Source organism: Phyllobates terribilis, unplaced genomic scaffold, assembly GCF_046119375.1.
Source record: "Phyllobates terribilis strain yellow unplaced genomic scaffold, ASM4611937v1 Scaffold_17__1_contigs__length_24005725, whole genome shotgun sequence".
In the NCBI taxonomy this organism is placed as follows: domain Eukaryota; kingdom Metazoa; phylum Chordata; class Amphibia; order Anura; family Dendrobatidae; genus Phyllobates; species Phyllobates terribilis.
Genome location: NW_027362777.1, coordinates 12,883,338 through 12,901,043, shown reverse-complemented (window position 1 = coordinate 12,901,043; position 17,706 = coordinate 12,883,338). Strand labels below are relative to the sequence as shown.

The following is a 17,706-nucleotide window of genomic DNA, read 5'->3' as shown; positions in this document are numbered from 1 at the left end:
TACGAGGTGTACGGAGCGGAGCCGCGCGTGTACGAGGTGTACGGAGCGGAGCCGCGCGTGTACGAGGTGTACGGAGCGGAGCCGCGCGTGTACGAGATGTACGGAGTAGAGAACTGCGGAGCAGAGACGCATGTGTACGAGTTGTAGGGAGCAGAGCCGCGTGTTTACGAGGTGTACAGAGCGGAGCCGTGTGTACGGAGCGGAGCTGTGTGTACGGAGCGGAGCCATGTGTGTGTGAGGTGTACAGATCGGAGCTGTGTGTACGGAGCGGAGTCAGGTGTGTACGAGGTGTACGGAGCGGCCAAAAGCAAAGCCCTCGAGGTGTAAAGAACATACGACCCCCTAAAATGACCCCATTTCGGACACTGTACCCACCAGGGAATCATCTGAGGGTGTAATGGGCGTTCTTACGTTCTTATCCCACAGGTGTCTCACTGATTTCTTTACCACTTGTTGGTGTGTAAATAAGATTACATTTGCTCAGAGCCGCAGCGAGGGGTTCAGCCAGGGCCCGACACACCACCGATGCACCCGGGCCCAGAGGTGAAGGGGGGCCCATGCAGGAAGGGGTGCAGTGCTCAGGCAGTAGACCACGCAGCTGCTATGGGGGCCCTTGACTGAGGGCTGATGCTGCTTAATCCCGTCCACTCCCACCCGTAATGATTTTTGATACTCAGGGCAGAGTGCGGGCATTGAAAAATGGGGCATGTCATGCAGGAGAGAGGCCGCTGGCCAATGAACGCTGTTCCATCAGACTGATGAGAGCGCTCATTGGCTGCTGTGTCTGTCCTCCTGCAGGGTCTTATAGGGGTCTTCTGCCTCCTGCGGTTCCTTTCCCAGCAGCATTTCCTCAAAGAGTAGAGGGTGGGGGAGGAGAGTCCACAGCATCGGACCGCACGCAGGGGCAGGAAGCTGAAATCAGTCCTGTCTGCTGTGTCCCCTCCTCCACAGTGGGTTCTGCCGCCCTCTCCAGAAGACCGTGATATCATGAAAGATTAGTATATGAGTGTATGTATATGTGCGGGGCTGCCGCCAGGAATTTCAGGCCCCATACTGACAAAAAAATTTCGGGCCCCTTGAGACTCCGCCCAGGCTCCACCCCAGCTCCACCTCCACTCCTCAAACCTTCCACAGTCACACCGCCCACTCTTGGAAAAACTCCACTTCTGCACCACATCCTTATCAATCACACATTAAGGGTATGTGCCCACGCTCCAGAGGCGCCTGCAACACCGAAGCTGCGGGATAGCCGTGCGGCTTCTGCCCTCAATTTATGCTATTGAGTGGCACGATTTTTTTTTTGCACATGTGGAGTTTTCTCATAGATGTTAGTCTGTGGAGAAAGTCCACATGTGGACCCGCAAGAGAAATTGACATGCTGCAGGTCTGAAAGACGTACTGCATGTCAGTTTCCGTGGGTGATCCATAGGTGCACAGAGTCGCATAGTGGACATGGGATTTCTAGAAATCCTATCCACTATGCTGTAACACCAGACTGCGGCAGGTTTGATGCTGCATAAGCATGCAGTGTCAAACACACAGCGGCTCCTGACCATGTGCACATACCCTAACAGTTCCCATAGAACACCATATCACATACATAGCAGCAGCTTTTGTTTTGGCCAAACGATTTTGTAAGCCGCCGCCACGACAAGGTAGACTCTTCTGGCAGGGCCCTACTCTACTGTAACCTATTAAACATTTCTTAAAATATCCAGTACTCTATTTAGGTATATTTTTCTTTAAGGGAATATGTCACATACATTTTTTTCAAATAATATCACATACAAAGGGATAAAAACCGTCACACCATGGCCAGACTGCATATTACCACCACATAGTGACCAAATAATACCACATACAAAGAATACCGACACACGATGACTAGACCACATATCACCACATAGTGACCAAATAATACTACATACAAGGAGCAAATACCACCACACCATGGCCGGACCACATTTTACCACCACATAGTGACAGAACATTTTAACACCACATACAAGGAACAAGTACCACCACACCATGACCAGACCACATATTACCACCAGATAATGACCAAATAATACTACATACAAGGAACATAGAATTAAACCTCATACTCTTGTTTATGCATATTTGTATCCCACCCTGTATATAAACTGTTTATTGCAGGAAATTTGTGTGAAAACCACTGATGTTAGGAAATACACCCGCATCTGATCTGGTGCAAAGTATAATATCCTGGCGAAGGATCATAGAGCCGCAGATATTCCAAGCATTATCAATCATATCAACAGGAGGCAAATAGATGCATCATTGTAAAACAGACGAAAACAAGTACAGAACACTGGTGAGATTACTGTGGAACATTGCAATGGTGAATCAGATTAGATGGAGCGTACAAATCCATACTATCCAGGAGTTGGATGTACAGTACAGACCAAAAGTTTGGACACACCTTCTCATTTAAAGATTTTCTGTATTTTCATTACTATGAAAATTGTACATTCACACTGAAGGCATCAAAACTATGAATTAACACATGTGGAATTATATACTTAACAAAAAAGTGTGAAACAACTGAAAATATGTCTTATATTCTAGGTTCTTCAAAGTAGCCACCTTTTGCTTTGATAACTGCTTTGCACACTCTTGCCATTCTCTAGTGTGTTATTATTTGCCGGTGTACTTATTTGCCTTTCTGTATATTGTGCTATCATCGCTGATTCATCTTCGCAGAACGCACATGAATGATGCAAATATCTTAAAGATTTTTCAGCAATGACTGAGTATTTCCATTGCAATGTTCTGCAGCTTATTTATCTTCCATTTCTCATATATTTATTCTTATCAGTTTTTTTCGCAATATAATTCAATGATTTGTTTTTCGTTGATACAGATAGAAATTCCCGCTACATCCACAGCTTCACGATTCAGTTCTGCATCAGATATTTGTTTTTGTCAGTTTTATTATAATGTAATTACCTGTTTTTCTTGATACAGATAGAAATTCTTGCTCCATCTATAGCCTCACGATCAGGTTTTCCATCAGACTCTATGCAGACGTCTCCCATTGCCATTGATCTGTACATTGATCTGTACAGCTGTACATTCAGCTCTTGGATATCATGGATTTGTGCGCTCCATCTAATCTGATTCGCCATTACAATGCTCCACAGTAATCTGATTCACCATTACAATGCTCCACAGTAATCTGATTCACCATTACAATGCTCCACAGTAATCTCACCAGTGTTCTGTACTTGTTCTCTTCTGTTTTACAATGATGCATCTATTTGCCTCCCGTTGATATGACAGATAATGCTCGGTATGCTCAGAGATTATTTGGTACGCTTTCATTATGAGGGGTCGGGAGGCAATACATTTCTGGATGGGCAACCTAGGCGGAGCGGATGTGTCCCGTGTGGTCGGTGTGTGGCATGCCCTAATGTAGAACGGAGTGATACGTTCTTCAAATCTGATGGAACTAGAACATTTACAATTAACAAATTCATCACATGTACAACTAAAAATGTAATATACATCGCTACATGTCCATGTGGCCTGATTTATGTTGGCATGACAACTCGCCAGTTTAAGATACGAATATGTGAACATGTACTGGGGATTTTGGCTGCCGCCGACCACGCGGATACATCAACTCTTAAGACGATCCCGCGTCACTATAAAATCCATCATAACAGCGATGCCTCGCTCTTTCGGGTTAGGGGGATAGACTCCATTACACCAAATATACGGGGAGGCAAGATCGGACAGAAATTAGCCCAAATTGAATCTCGCTGGATCTGGACCCTAAATTCTGTACATCCACGAGGGTTGAATGAAAACATCAGCTATGCATTATTCCTTTGAATAATTGAAAGTGTCCATTAATTTACATTGAATTGTGCAACGCCTATATTATGTTCTATGCCATGAACCCTGCATTTGTATTTGTGTTGTTGTTTTTTATATTGTTTTTTATCTGTTTTTAATGTACTTTCTATGCTATCTAGGACCTCTTACTACCTACTCTTCCTGGCTGCGGTTTTACTTGCTTTCTCTTCTTCCTCTTTTGTGCCACGTTTATGGAGCCGTCCCGGTGTCTACTTGACGAGTGTGGCATATAATTGACTTTGTTCGTCCCGTCTCCGCACCACACAGATGGAGCCGTCCTGGTATATATTTTTTGATAAGTGATACATATAATTGGACATTACGTGGCTTGATGTATTCACTATGTGAAAAAACATTTAGATATCCATCTATATGTGTGCGGGTTGCAACATTGTATGCGATTGATGTATTTACATCTATGGGTTCATTTATTTATAATATTTAATATGCTTTCTTTCCTGTATTGAGGACGTATTTAATCTATGTACCTATTCATTATGCCTTTTAACACACATGTGTGTACACATTGTGGGATGTCCTGATGGAATCCCCTTGTGGTTGCTGGGTCGTGGCTCTAAATGCATATGTTTATACATGTTGTCACTATCTTTATTTTTTCATATCGTTTATTTTTTATTTTTTTATTTTGAATCTTTCATTTTTGAGTTGATATATATATCTATTCTCCTTATTCTTCTTCTATTGTATATGTGGCCATGGAAAATCTAGTGTTTGTTATACTTCATTTCCCCCCTCCTCCCCCCCCCTTTTTTCTAATAAGCATATATACAGCCTGTACAATTGTTGGAATAATGACCCTGTACGCGTGCGTGCTGTGGCTCCTCGGCGCCTGCCGTCTCTCTGTATCTGTGGCGATGGTTCTTACCGGGTCACGTGTGGCCTGTAGCTATCGCCATGTGATGTGGATGCCGGCGCACGTTGTGGTATCCTTAGTAACGCACGCGTCACTTCCGGGTCACGTGGGGCCTTGTTTTCCGGTGGTGGCGTGATGCGGGCGCTGATAGCGTCTATGTAGCTATGACTACGCACACGCCCCTTCCGGCCCATGGGTCCTTCGGGTACTATTTAAATCAATTCAAACATACAAATCTCCACGCCCCCTGACGAAGGGAAATCCAAAACGCGCGTCGGGGCTGTTGCTCCACGTGTACAGCTGGTTAATGTGACGCTCCTGTGCCCTGTCATTTGTTCTCTGCAGCCCTTTCGTTTATTTCTTGGTATGTATAGACAGGACTATGATGGACTGCATATTTTTATTGAAATGACTATACATGCACTTATTTTGGCACTTTATTGGCTAGTGGTAGACTATGCACCCTCTAGTATGTGTACTGATTGTCAATACTTGTTTACATACATGTATCTTTCCAATTGTGGATTAGATGTTTAATGCTGTACCTAGTGGAGCAATCTTTTTCAAGGTTTGGAATGGCTATATTTATAATTACCCTAAATCATGCTTGTTACTATTTACAATAAAGTTTATTGAACTATTTTTCTAAATATTAGCTTATTGATCGTTTTCTTGCTTGTTTGTACTATTTTTACATGTGTCAGATCGATAAGAACAATATTTCTATTAACAAATTAGACATTGATGCGTTTTCTCTGTTTATTGGACATTGTTATTGCGATGCTCTATATTGAAGCTATCATCCATCTCATGTACAGTATACATGTTCCTGTCCCTCTATAATCAGTATATCCTCCCACCTGCCGTTGCTATAGTTGATGGCATTTGCGATGTTCTGACCCTGTGATCTCACACCTGTACACTTAATCCCAATGTTGTGTTCCTATATGGGATAATCCCCTGGCAGCTAACACTGGTGGTCTTCACACAAATGTCCTGCAATAAACAGTTTATATACAGAGGGGGATACGGATATGCATGAATAAGAGTATGAGGTCTAATTCTATCTTATTTTTCACCATCATGGTGTTTTACATTTCTGGCTTGTTGTGTGACGCTTGTGTAGCGCCCCGAGGGTTCGGCCGCTACAGGGGTATTGCACCTCTGCCAGAGGTGTGATATCCCACTCCCAGGTAAGGATGGAGTATGGACCAGGGCTCAGTTAGCTGCATACAGCACACACACCCCATTTCCGAGGGACAGCTCAACGGTGCTCCCACTAGACAGAAGTGCAGGCACGACCGACTATGTCCCTGTCTGGAGTGGGGAGGGGGGTGGAACACCCAGTGCTGTAGGGGCAGATAGGGGTTGGTTCCTGAGCGTAGATAGGAGCTCATTGGTTGCTGGTCACCTGGGCTCATGGCTAGAGGGAGGTATAAAAGGTGGGCACCATCTTAGATCTAGGTTCTGTCCAGAGAGGAGAAGACAGGGAGTAGAGGCTCTGTAGGAGCTCTACTCCAGGAGGGCCTAGTGAGAGGCCGAGGAGGAGGTGAAGGGGAGCTGTGGTGCCACCTGAGCCCAGCTCCACGAGAAGGGAGGATAAGAAGGAACAGGAAAGACGGAGGAGAGACAGAGAAACAGAAGGGCTCAGGAACAAGAAGGTGGAAGGGACCCTAAGAACGCACGAGAATCCAGGGTGAAGGGTCAGGCAGATTAAGGGTACCGGATCCCAAGTTGGTGGAGGAGAAACTACCCTCAGCCAAAGACCGGTCGTCGTGATCATTTATTGGTGCGACACCTCATCAAACCTGCTAGGAAGGCACCATATAGGACAGCAGAGGACGGGGCCCACGTTTAACCGCACAAGTCCGCGGCAGCTGGACAAAAGTGGGTCACTGGTGAGGCAGGCCAGAGAAAGGGCAAAAGGGGGTCCTGAGCCATACTCCTGAACTGCCTGGGAGTTGACCGAGCCCCACACCTGGTGGACGCAGCACGGCTCGGGCAGTCACTACCTGTACAGAAGTGACCTGGAGTACCTGAACTGTGAGTAAAAGACATTGGACTGCAGTACGTTGTCTGTGTGCTCTTTCGCTCCTCCAGCACTACCGGTACTGGGACTCTCATCACCATCACTCCCACCATCCACTACACTGCCCTGGGGCCGCACTCTTCCCGTGGGGAGTCACACCATCCCATCTGCACACGTCATCAGCCCCAGCGGACTGCCTTGCAGCGGCGGTTCCTAATAACCGCAATCCACGGGTGGCGTAGTCGGACATAATCATCAGCACATAACGGACTACCACTGGCCTGACCACCCTGAGCCGCGGGACCGGGCCGCCACTACTACTCCCAGCGTCTCCCTATCGCCCGGTTCCGTGTGCCCCACGGCCCAGGGGGCGAGTCACTTGCAATGATCATCTTGTCTGTATTTGATCTAGTTGCCTTCAATGTGAACTGTGGCTGGGATTTTCTTCACACCTTTTGCATGTCTAATTGATTTCTCATTTCGTGTCATGTGACTCCATTGTGCTTGTATATATATGACTTCATTGTCCTTTTCTCATCTGCTATGACTAATGGCGCAACCCTAGCGCCATAAACGCATAAGAATTTTACATTTTTGTTTTTTTTTAAATGATCCAATACATTTTTTTCATATTTTACCTGTTGGAGTGCTGATTTTCTCCTTTTCGTTTTCTTCATATGTCTGTGCTCACCAGCGGGACCGGCACCCTTCAGTGGACTATCTTCACCCTGTTTGGATTCAGCGTTGCAGCTCCCTAACCCTCCCTCCTGTTTCTTCACAATATTGTAACACGTATCCTAGGCCTCGGTGTTCCCCATACAAACTTGCTGTTAGAATTGTTGAGACGGGAGAAAAAGGTCTGAGGAACGCAGACTGGAACGGACTGAAATATATAAAGAAGATCTGGTAAAATGTCCATTTTGATCACATTAATACGACCAAACCAGAACAAGGGTTTCAAGTTATAATTAATTCAATTTTGAACCATTTGTTCAAGGATGGGGGATATAATTTAAAAGATACAGATCATCCAAGTTCCCCAGAATTTGTATACCCAGGTACTTAATTGTGTCTTTCTGCCACTTAAAGGGGAAGTTAGAAATTAGTTATTGTGTCAGTTCAGGGTTAAAAGTTATGTTCATGGCTTCTGTTTTAGAGTAGTTGACTTTAAAATTGCTTTCATGGCCGAGTTATTAGAATTCCTTTATTATAGAGGGAAATGAGATCATTGGGTTTGAAACATAGAGCAACAAGTCATCTGCGTATAGAGCTAGTTTATAGTGATGTGAGTATATAGTAACTCCACTAATATCTGGATTTGTGTGTAATGCTACCGCTAAATATTCCATCACCAATGTGTATAGGAGAGGTGATAAGGGACACTCTTGTCTCGTCCCCTTTTTAATAGAAAATGTGTCATATAGAAGGCCGTTTACCCTATCGCTTTAGTGTCAGTGTAGAGGGAGAGAATTTTAGATAACAAGAAAGAGTCCATCCTAATTTGTGGTAGGGTGCTCTTCAAGAAAGTCCAATGCACTGTGTCGAACGCTTTTTTAGTGTAGGCAGAAACAAGGAACATTGGGTGCCCGTTTTTTTGCATGTCAAATTAACCCCTTCGCAACCCTGGGTTTTTCCGCTTTTGCCTTGTTGTTTTTTGCTCCCCTTGTTCCCAGAGCCATAGCGTTTTTATTTGTTGGCCAATATGGCCATGTGAGGGCTTATTTTTTGTGGGACGAGTTGTACTTTTGAACGACATTACTGGTTTTACCATGTCGTGTACGGGAAAGCAGGAAAAAAATTCCAAGTGCGTTGAAATTGCAAAAAAAGTGCAATACCTCAGATGTTTTTTTTTTTAATTTCTTTACGACGTTCACTGAATGCTAAAACTGACCTGCCATTATTATTCTCCAGGTCATTACAAGTTTGTAGATACCAAACATGTATAGGTTCTTTTTTATTTAAGTGGTGGAAAAAATTCCAAAGTTTGCTAAAAAACAAAATGGCGCCATTTTCCAAGACCCGTAGCTTCTCCATTTTTCGGGATCTGGGGCCAGGTGAGGGCTTATTTTTTGCGTGCTGAGCTGAAGTTTTTATTGATACCATTTTGGGGTAGATCTGATGTTTTGATCGCCCGTTATTGTATTTTATTGCAATGCTGCGGCGACCAAAAAACATAATTCTGGCGGTTAGAATTCCTTTTCTCGTTACGCCGTTTACCGATCGGATTAATAATTTTTTTATATTGATAGATCGGGCGATTCTGAAAGCGGTGATACCAAATATGTGTATGTGGGTTGTTTTTTTTTAATATTTTATTTTGAATGGGGCAAAAGGGGGGTGATTTCAACTTTTATATTATTTTAATATTTTTAAAAACATTTTTTTTTTCACTTTTTACTTCCTTCTATAGAAGCAGCAACTGTCTGATCATCTCTGCTACATAGAGGGGATGAGCAGATCACCTCTATGTAGCAGAAATGCTCCTGTGCTATGAGCGTCGACCAGTAGGTGGCGCTCATAGCGATCAGCACATGACAACCACTGGGGTCTGCTGCAAACCCAGGGTTGTCATGCCCACCCATCAGTGACCCACGACCACGTGACGGGGTCACCGATGGGCGGGGTAAGTGACACGCTTCCGGCGCGGTGATGTTAAATGCCGCTGTCAGAGATTGACAGCAGCAATTAGCATGTTAAAAGCCGTAGGTGGATCGCGATTCCACCCGCGGCTGTTGGGGGCACATGTCAGCTGTATAAATCAGCTGACATGTGCCCGGTTCAGTGCAGGCTCAGCGCCGGAGCCCTCACTGTACCAGGGGGTGACAGCCTGGTGCGTACTAATACGCCACAGGCTGTAAAGTGGTTAACAACAATGTTTTATTTTTATTATCACGAGCTTCTCTACTCTTAATGAAGCCAACCTGATCGTTGCTAACAATTGAGGGTAGATAGTGGGAGAGCCGTGTTGTAATCACTTCAGAGAATATTTTGACGTCTACATTATTTAATGATATTGGATGAATATTAGGGCAGGTATTTGGTTCTTTTCCAGGCTTTGATGAAACCATTATATGAGCCTTAAGTGATTGGGGGCAAAAGGGGAGTCTTCTGAGATATTATTGAACACTTTGGCTAAAAATGGTAATAACTGGGGGGGAAAACATCTTATAAAATCTATTATTGAATCCATCTGCCCCAGGGCTCTTCCCGATAGGGATTTATTGGCCTCTCCTGTCTCTTGTTCAGTGAAAGCTTTGTCTAGTATCTCCTGCTCAGGGATCTGTAAGGAAGGAAAGTCAGTGTCCATAATATATTTGTCAATTTTTGTTTCAAGAATATTAGGTGGCATGTCAGGGTTTTGTCCATGAATATTATATAGTGAACTATTAAACAGCAACTAAATGCTTCCGCTATGTCAGTGGGGTTATGAATTTCTGGCCCGGGTGCCCCTTTTATTTTGGATACGTATGTCCTTTACACGTGTGGATGTAACCTCCTTGCCAATGAGCAACCACATTTATCTGCAAATTCGTACGAGAACCTTCACATGTGATCTTGGCATTTTGTGTACGTTTGATCTAGTAAAGACCTTCCCTCCTTTCGTTTTTCAATCAGATCGATTTTATGGAAAAAAAAATAAAAGAATTACCAATATTTTTTTTTTTTTATACAAACATTGTGAGAACAACAATAAAAAGAAAGAAAAACCAGTAAACAATACAAGAACCGGTTTACAATGATATAAATCCCAATATCGCTCTATAGTACAATGTTTTGGAACAGTAATTTGTACATTTGTACATAAATATCTGAATACTTCCCGACTGCTTATGTTTTTCCCTATTGAGACATCAAAAGAAAAAGGATATATCTAAGAAGGGGCAATTGTGTGGACTGAGACAATTATTATTTGCTGACACCTTGGGTATAAGGATATAAATTCCTGGCTTACTGTAAGGAAATGGACAAACGATCCAGGATAGTATTTCTGTGAAGGTTCTTTGAAGCAATACCTGGGGTAATTAACCATTGCTCCCATATGTGTATGGATTTCTTGACAGCGTTCCTTTAATATAAGATCCCCTTTCCAAGCATAGAGTGTTATTTATCCTGGATTTTAGTTCTGTTATCGTTGGGGGAGAATTGTCTATCCAATGTAGTGCCAACAACTTTCTGGCTGGGAATAATATTCTTGAGCTATCTACTGCCATATGGAGTCTGGGTCTACGTCCTCTCCCAGGAGTCCTAGGATTCGGATTTTAGGTTCCAACTGAAGTTGTATCCCAAATACAGATCGTACAAGAGCCATCACCACGTTCCATTAGTCGCCAATATTTACACATTTCCACGTCATATGTATCAAGTGGGCGCGTCCTTTTGACCACATATAGGAGATGTGTCATCCATTTGTATTTCAATTTTAAATAAAATACTTGGGGATCTATATACCCTATGAATGAGAAGAATTCGGGACAATCTTTGTAACTCTGACAATGAAACTTTCGGTGTCTAATCCAGTATTTCCCCCATTGCTCCTCAGATAAGGGACCCACATCCACCTCCCATGTCTTAACTATCAAAGGATATTTATCCAAACGTAGGGCCAGTAACTGCCTATAAATAAGGGATATTAGACCTTTTGTATCCATCGATGTAGTAATGGTATCTATTGGGTGATGTCAATTTATGTTTATTCTAGTTGTGTAGTATATGCAATATGTATTTGCAGATATTGATAAAACACCCTATGTGGAAGGTTAAAACCTGCCTTTATTTGTTCAAACATCTTGAATAATCCATCCCTCAAGAGTTGTGACACCAAATATATACCCATATCCTCACACTCACTAACATTTTTTTTTCTGTAGCTCTGGTAAGTTATAGCTGTGCCATAAAGGAGTATAGTTTGTGTACTTTTCAATCCCCAGAATATTTTTACCCCTATCCCACGCCTTATATATTAACTTTACTGTACAACATTTTAGAGATGTAGGTTGCCATGTAGGCAAGTGACGGCTAATTAAGAAAAGGACTATATGGCTATTCATATTGTGTAAAGGAGAATAATAGGTATAATCCTTTACGTCTGGATGTAGTATCCTCCATACGTCAACCGGTTGAGACCAAAGCACAATTAGCAAAGCTTTTGTTTGTGTTTTAGATTGGTGACTCCAGCCCAGGGACGCGTCTAAAGAAGGATCCAAGAAAAAATTAAAGTCACCTCCAATGATGATAAGGTCCTCCGCAAAATATTTTAGTTTGTTTAAGTAATGACGGCATGTCTTAATTTGGTCACAATTAGGGAGATAGCAGTTTTCCAAAGTCAAAATTTTGGAGTAGACGGAGATCTTAACGCATACCTCCTCTCCGTGTCAGTGTTTCTACAATAGTATGCAGCAGGGATCTGTGGCGGCCTATACTCAGCACCTTAGACTTCAAAACATTAATCATCTTGGCGCCCCAGAAAAATGCTATCTATTAGTAATCTGAGGTACAGTATATGATCGCCTCTAAAGTGTGACTCCTGAAGAAAGAGAAAATGTACGTGCTGTTTGTGCCTACGATAAAACACGAGCTCCTTTCTCTGGAACATTAAGTCCTGTGACATTCAATGCGCAAGTTTTGAGTTGTGCCATATTATATGAAAAAAAGGGGGAATGGAAGAGAGAAAGATTAAGAGAAAAGATGAAGTATAGACGATAGATAGTAACGTCAACCTCTCAGTGTCTAAGAAGTATAGATTATGAATACATCAAAACAGTAGGAAATTGCGAAACAAGCAGATCCCAATGCAAGTCCCTAACTGGGGGTTGTCTTTACAGGCGTAAGTCAAACTTTCGGTTCTAGGATTCCTATTAGGTGGAACCATGGAATATAAAACAAGTAATGTAATACAGCCTGATATTACAGTAGTATCATGTGAACTCAACTTATATGCCGGTCTAAGATCTTATATGAACTTAGACATTCTATATAGTGGAAGAGTGGCACCTAATGCTCTATTTAGATATATCTAATTATATGCTTAAAGAAATAAGTAAGCATCGGCAAACTGTCTCTCATCAGGGAAGACTAGATTCATTTCAGGAGCTCATATGATTGGCAGGTTCCTTTCCCATCTGGCAGCATCACCATCAAGTTCCTGATCCATTGAACACCTTCTGTGACGTGCTGGAACTCTCTGTGGCAATGGTGGAGCAGGTGGCCAGTCAGATATATGGAATGTCCAGGGCATCACAAATAGGTCTCATGTTGCTTGGATCTTTGAAAATATACAGCTGGAATGGATACCCCCAAGAGTACATCAGGCCATTTTCCCGGATGGCATCAAGTAGTGGTTTCAATACCCTTCTTTTAGCAAGTGTCATTCAGGATAGATCTGTGAGCTATTATATGCATTTTCCATTGAAATCACCAGGACCCAACTCCTCTGCTTTCCTCACAATGGCCTCTTTTACATTGAAAAAATGTATGCGAGAGATAATGTCCCTTGGATGCTCAAGATCTGGGCCATGATTGCCTATTGTATGGTGCGCCTTATAAATCTCCAGCTTCTTATCAATAGGGTCACCAAGGATATTATGAATAATGATCGCAGTGTTGGCATAATCGCTTGTGCATTGATGCTTTCAGGTATACCCCTTATCCAGATATTATTGCGATTTTCTTGATCATCAACCATATTAAACAGATGGTTTATTTACTGGCTGTGAAGATCCAGTGTTAGTTTCTGAGCATTATGATGGCCTCTAACTTGGACGACATTATCCTCTAATCTCTGTACCTTGTCAGTAAGCTGTGACAGGATAGAAGTGAGGGGACGTATTTCAGTATTGGATGTGGTCTCCAGACTCTGAATATATTGCTCCATATCTTCTTTAGTAGGGATAGACGCAATCTGATATACAAATAAGTTATGTTGTTCCCCATATCAGAATAACCTGTGGCTGGGGGGTAAATGTCCCTGTGAAGCAAGCACTGCTCAGCATGGGGGCTTTGGTGAGAGTACAGGGAGACTTGTGGAGCTGTTTTCTTGTGAGGCCTACATTAAGAGAGAAGTTGGTGCAGGACTTACAGTCCGGAGCTGTCTGGCATCATGAGGGTTAAGACTGCTTCTTTTACCACGCTGAGGTGAGGCAGTAATAGCTCCGGAGCAGGAAGATAAGACCTTCCATAAGAAACGCTGCATACCAGACATGCTGACAGAGGTGGAGGACCTCAGATTAACCTCTGATCTCTTCTTTCTTTCCCATATCGAAAGTCATGTTTGAGGCTGTAAATTGCTTATAATTCCCCCAAGAACACGGTCTGAAGAGAGTTCTTTCAGTGTGTGCGTTCTCTTGGTGCTATGTCCATGCCATGTCCTTCCTGTTGATGTACAATACGTCTGAAGGTGGAGTTGATTGGCAGCAGGATTGTGTGATGCAACAATCTTGTGTGATCCTTACGGAAAAGCAAGTTGTGACACCAATGGAACGGCGCCAGAACAGGAAGTGCGTATCAGTGTTTTTATTTTAACAAGGCTAAACATGAGGAATGAGAAGGAGTTGTCCTAGTAGTGGACAACCCCTTTATGAAGATAAAATTTTTGGTTAAAAATGAAAAAGGCTTCTCCCCTGTATGATTTCTCTGGTGTATAACTAAAGCTGATCTTTGGTTAAAACATTTCCCACATTCCAAACATGAAAAATGCTTCTCCCCTGTGTGATTTCTCTGGTGTATAACCAAATCTGATTTCCGGCTAAAACATTTCCCACATTCTGATCAGCAAAAAGGCTTCTCCCCTGTGTGAATTCTCTTGTGCTCAACCAAAACTGATTTCTGGCTAAAACATTTTCCACATTCTGAACAGGAAAAAGGCTTCTCCCCTGTATGAGTTCTCTGGTGCTTAACCAAATCTGATTTCTGGTTAAAACATTTCCCACATTCTGTACAGGAAAAAGGCTTCTCCCCTGTGTGAATTCTTTTGTGCGTAACAAAACCTGATTTCCAGCAAAAATATTTTCCACATTCTGAACAGAAAAAAGGCTTCTCCCCTGTGTGAGTTCTCTGGTGTATAACCAAATCTGATTTCCAGCTAAAACATTTTCCACATTCTGAACAGCAAAAAGGTTTCTCCCCTGTGTGAATTCTCTGGTGCTTAACCAACTCTGATTTCTGGTTAAAACATTTCTCACATTCTGAACAGGAAACAGGCTTCTCCCCTGTGTGAGTTCTCTGGTGTATAACCAAATCTGATTTCCAGCTAAAACATTTTCCACATTCTGAACAGGAAAAAGGCTTCTCCCCTGTGTGAGTTCTCTTGTGCTTAACCAAACCTGATTTCCGGCTAAAACATTTTCCACATTCTGAACAGGAAAAAGGCTTCTCCCCTGTGTGAGTTCTCTTGTGTATAACCAAACCTGATTTCCAGCTAAAACATTTTCCACATTCTGAACAGCAAAAAGGCTTCTCCCCTGTGTGAGTTCTCTGGTGTTCAACCAAATCTGATTTCTGGTTAAAACATTTCTCACATTCTGAACAGGAAAAAGGCTTCTCCGCTGTGTGAGTTCTCTTGTGCTCAACCAAAACTGATTTCCGGCTAAAACATTTTCCACATTCTGAACAGCAAAACGGCTTCTCCCCTGTGTGAGTTCTCTGGTGCTCAACCAAATCTGATTTCTGGTTAAAACATTTCCCACATTCTGAACAGGAAAAAGGCTTCTCCCCTGTGTGGGTTCTCTGATGTCTATCAAGATGCGCTTTCTGGAAAAAACATTTCCCACATTCTGAACAGGAAAAAGGCTTTTCCCCAGTGTGAATTCTCTTGTGCGCAACCAAAATTGATTGCCGGCTAAAACATTTTCCACATTCTGAACAGGAAAAAGGCTTCTCCACTGTGTGAGTTATCTGATGTCTGATTAAACTTGATTTCTCTGTAAAACATTTTCCACTTTCTGAACATGAAAATGGCTTCTTTGTTTTAGGAGCAATTTCTTTTTTATTGCTTATTTTGTGACTTTGATTTTCCTTAGTAGTTGGTAATGAATCAGAAGACAGGACCAGTTTCAGAGGATCAGATGACAGATCTTTGCTGTGAAGGGATGATGGGATATCTGGAGTAATAGCATTCTTTTCAGTTGTATCTTGTGTGATCTCAAGATCATCTGGTTTAAAAATTGAAGATGTCAGCTGTCCCTCTGATCTCCAGGTACAGTCATCTGCCAAGGATAAAACCAATTATTATTTATGAATAACATATCCTTAAAATTTATATTGTTGAATATTTATACTTAAACTCTCTGTAAAAATGTACTTTATGTAAAAGTATCATTATCTACCAAGAAAACATCACAGAAAAAAATCAGCCTTACCAACACCAAATCAGATAACAAATGCATTAGCATTTTAGTGTTGGTTGGGTGTACTGGGGTGTCTGTCCATGTGGGGTGCACTTATATAGTGCTGGGCAGCCTTCCTACCCAGTATGGACATCATCAGTATCCTAAGCCAGACACGGTGCATCAAACCTACCTGTGTGACTGGAGTCCTATTCATCTGTGTGCATCTTTAATACTAGGCAACCACCCCCTCCATGAATTGGTACGATTATTGGTGTTAGTAAGGCTGTATCTTTTTCTGTGATTTTTTTTTTAATTTTGCCCTATGTTAGCCATCATTATTCACCAAGACAATAACAGTTCACAGTCTAATAGAAAACCTCATAGGATGAACCAGTGGGTCGTAATGTTCAACTGTTTGTTCAGTCTGCCTCCAAAATATGGAATAAAAAGCCACCAAACAATGTTATGTAGGCAAAAATAATGTCAATAGAAACTTCTACTCATCTCACAAAAAACAAGTCCCCACTCAGGTCCATCATCTGTCAATGGAAAACCAGAGGTTTCCACATTATTAGTGGCTCAAAGGCTTTTGAAAAGCAACATGGCTTCCATAAACCAATCCAGCAATATCCACTCTCCCAAAGTCAAATCTCCCCCTCGCTTCTGAGGCTTGCAGTGCGCCCAAACCACATTTAGCATCCATGTATTTGACATTACTATAGTGAGAAGAACCCACTTAATTGATGGTGTATGTCTCCTGGAGCACAATCTGGACACTGTGTGTTGGGTAATGAAATTATATATTTGTAATTTTCACTCACCATCATCCACTGCGTGCTAATTTCCAGAAAGTGCCTGTGGAGTCAAAATACTCACTACTCCTATAGATTATTTCACTGAGGGTTATAATTTCCAAAATGGGGTCACTTTATGGGGGATTTCTACTGCTCTGGTTTTCTGCATTTTGGTCACATTAGGGCTTCTGCAAATGGTGGGTCCCATCTCCTCTGGGATCTGCTCCTGCGACGTCTGCTTCTGTAACCAGGAGCCACCTTATTCATCCTGCAGGCGGCACTGGTGATGGAGGAGACGTCAGAACCAGAAGCTCTGGGCGGCACAGGCTCTGCGCAGCCACTAAGATTAGGGTGCCTGGGACCTGTAGTATCATCCTGTCTGGCAGTATGAGTGTGTGTGCTGTCCAGCTGGAGTAATCTGCTCCCTGCTTCAGCCATTTGGAAAGCGCCACACCCTACTAAAGCTGGAAGCATATTGCCGGAAGCTGCCAGATACAGCCTTGTTCTCCTCTGGTTCAGTCCTCTGTGCTCAGCTCCCGGCTTGTGTACTTGTGTCCTGTTGTGACCTCGGCCCGTTTACTGACTACTCTTGTGTGATTTTGTATTTTCTCTGACCTCCATGTTCTGACCCGGCTATCTGACTATTCTTCTTGCCATCTCACACCACAGAACATTAGATAACACTGTGGCCCAAGCTTAGGGGGTCTCTGTCTAAGTCCAAATCCATGTAGAGGGGTTAAAAGATGATGAGCAAGGCAAACCCTGGGATCTGGAAAATGGAGTAGATAGTGCCAAGCCTGTTTG

General features: G+C 42.8%; 2 protein-coding genes across 3 annotated transcripts in view; both read right to left on the bottom strand.

Moving 5' to 3' along the window:
- LOC141176091 (oocyte zinc finger protein XlCOF8.4-like) overlaps positions 1-11,264 on the bottom strand; it is a 32,464-nt gene extending 21,200 nt beyond the window's left edge. For both annotated transcript variants that reach the window (XR_012253100.1, XM_073660080.1), the window contains exons 1-2: positions 10,327-11,264; positions 7,424-7,668 (exon numbers count right to left, since the gene is read on the bottom strand). The gene's annotated coding sequence lies outside the window, so the exon portion shown is untranslated. The remainder of the gene's footprint in view (positions 1-7,423; positions 7,669-10,326) is intronic.
- Positions 11,265-11,410: 146 nt separating this feature from the next.
- Positions 11,411-17,706, bottom strand: part of LOC141176083 (uncharacterized) — a 42,047-nt gene continuing 35,751 nt past the window's right edge. Inside the window, exon 13 of the mRNA XM_073660073.1 lies at positions 11,411-15,985. Within this exon, the coding sequence (XP_073516174.1) occupies positions 14,550-15,985 (1,436 nt within the window). The 3' untranslated portion in view covers positions 11,411-14,549. The remainder of the gene's footprint in view (positions 15,986-17,706) is intronic.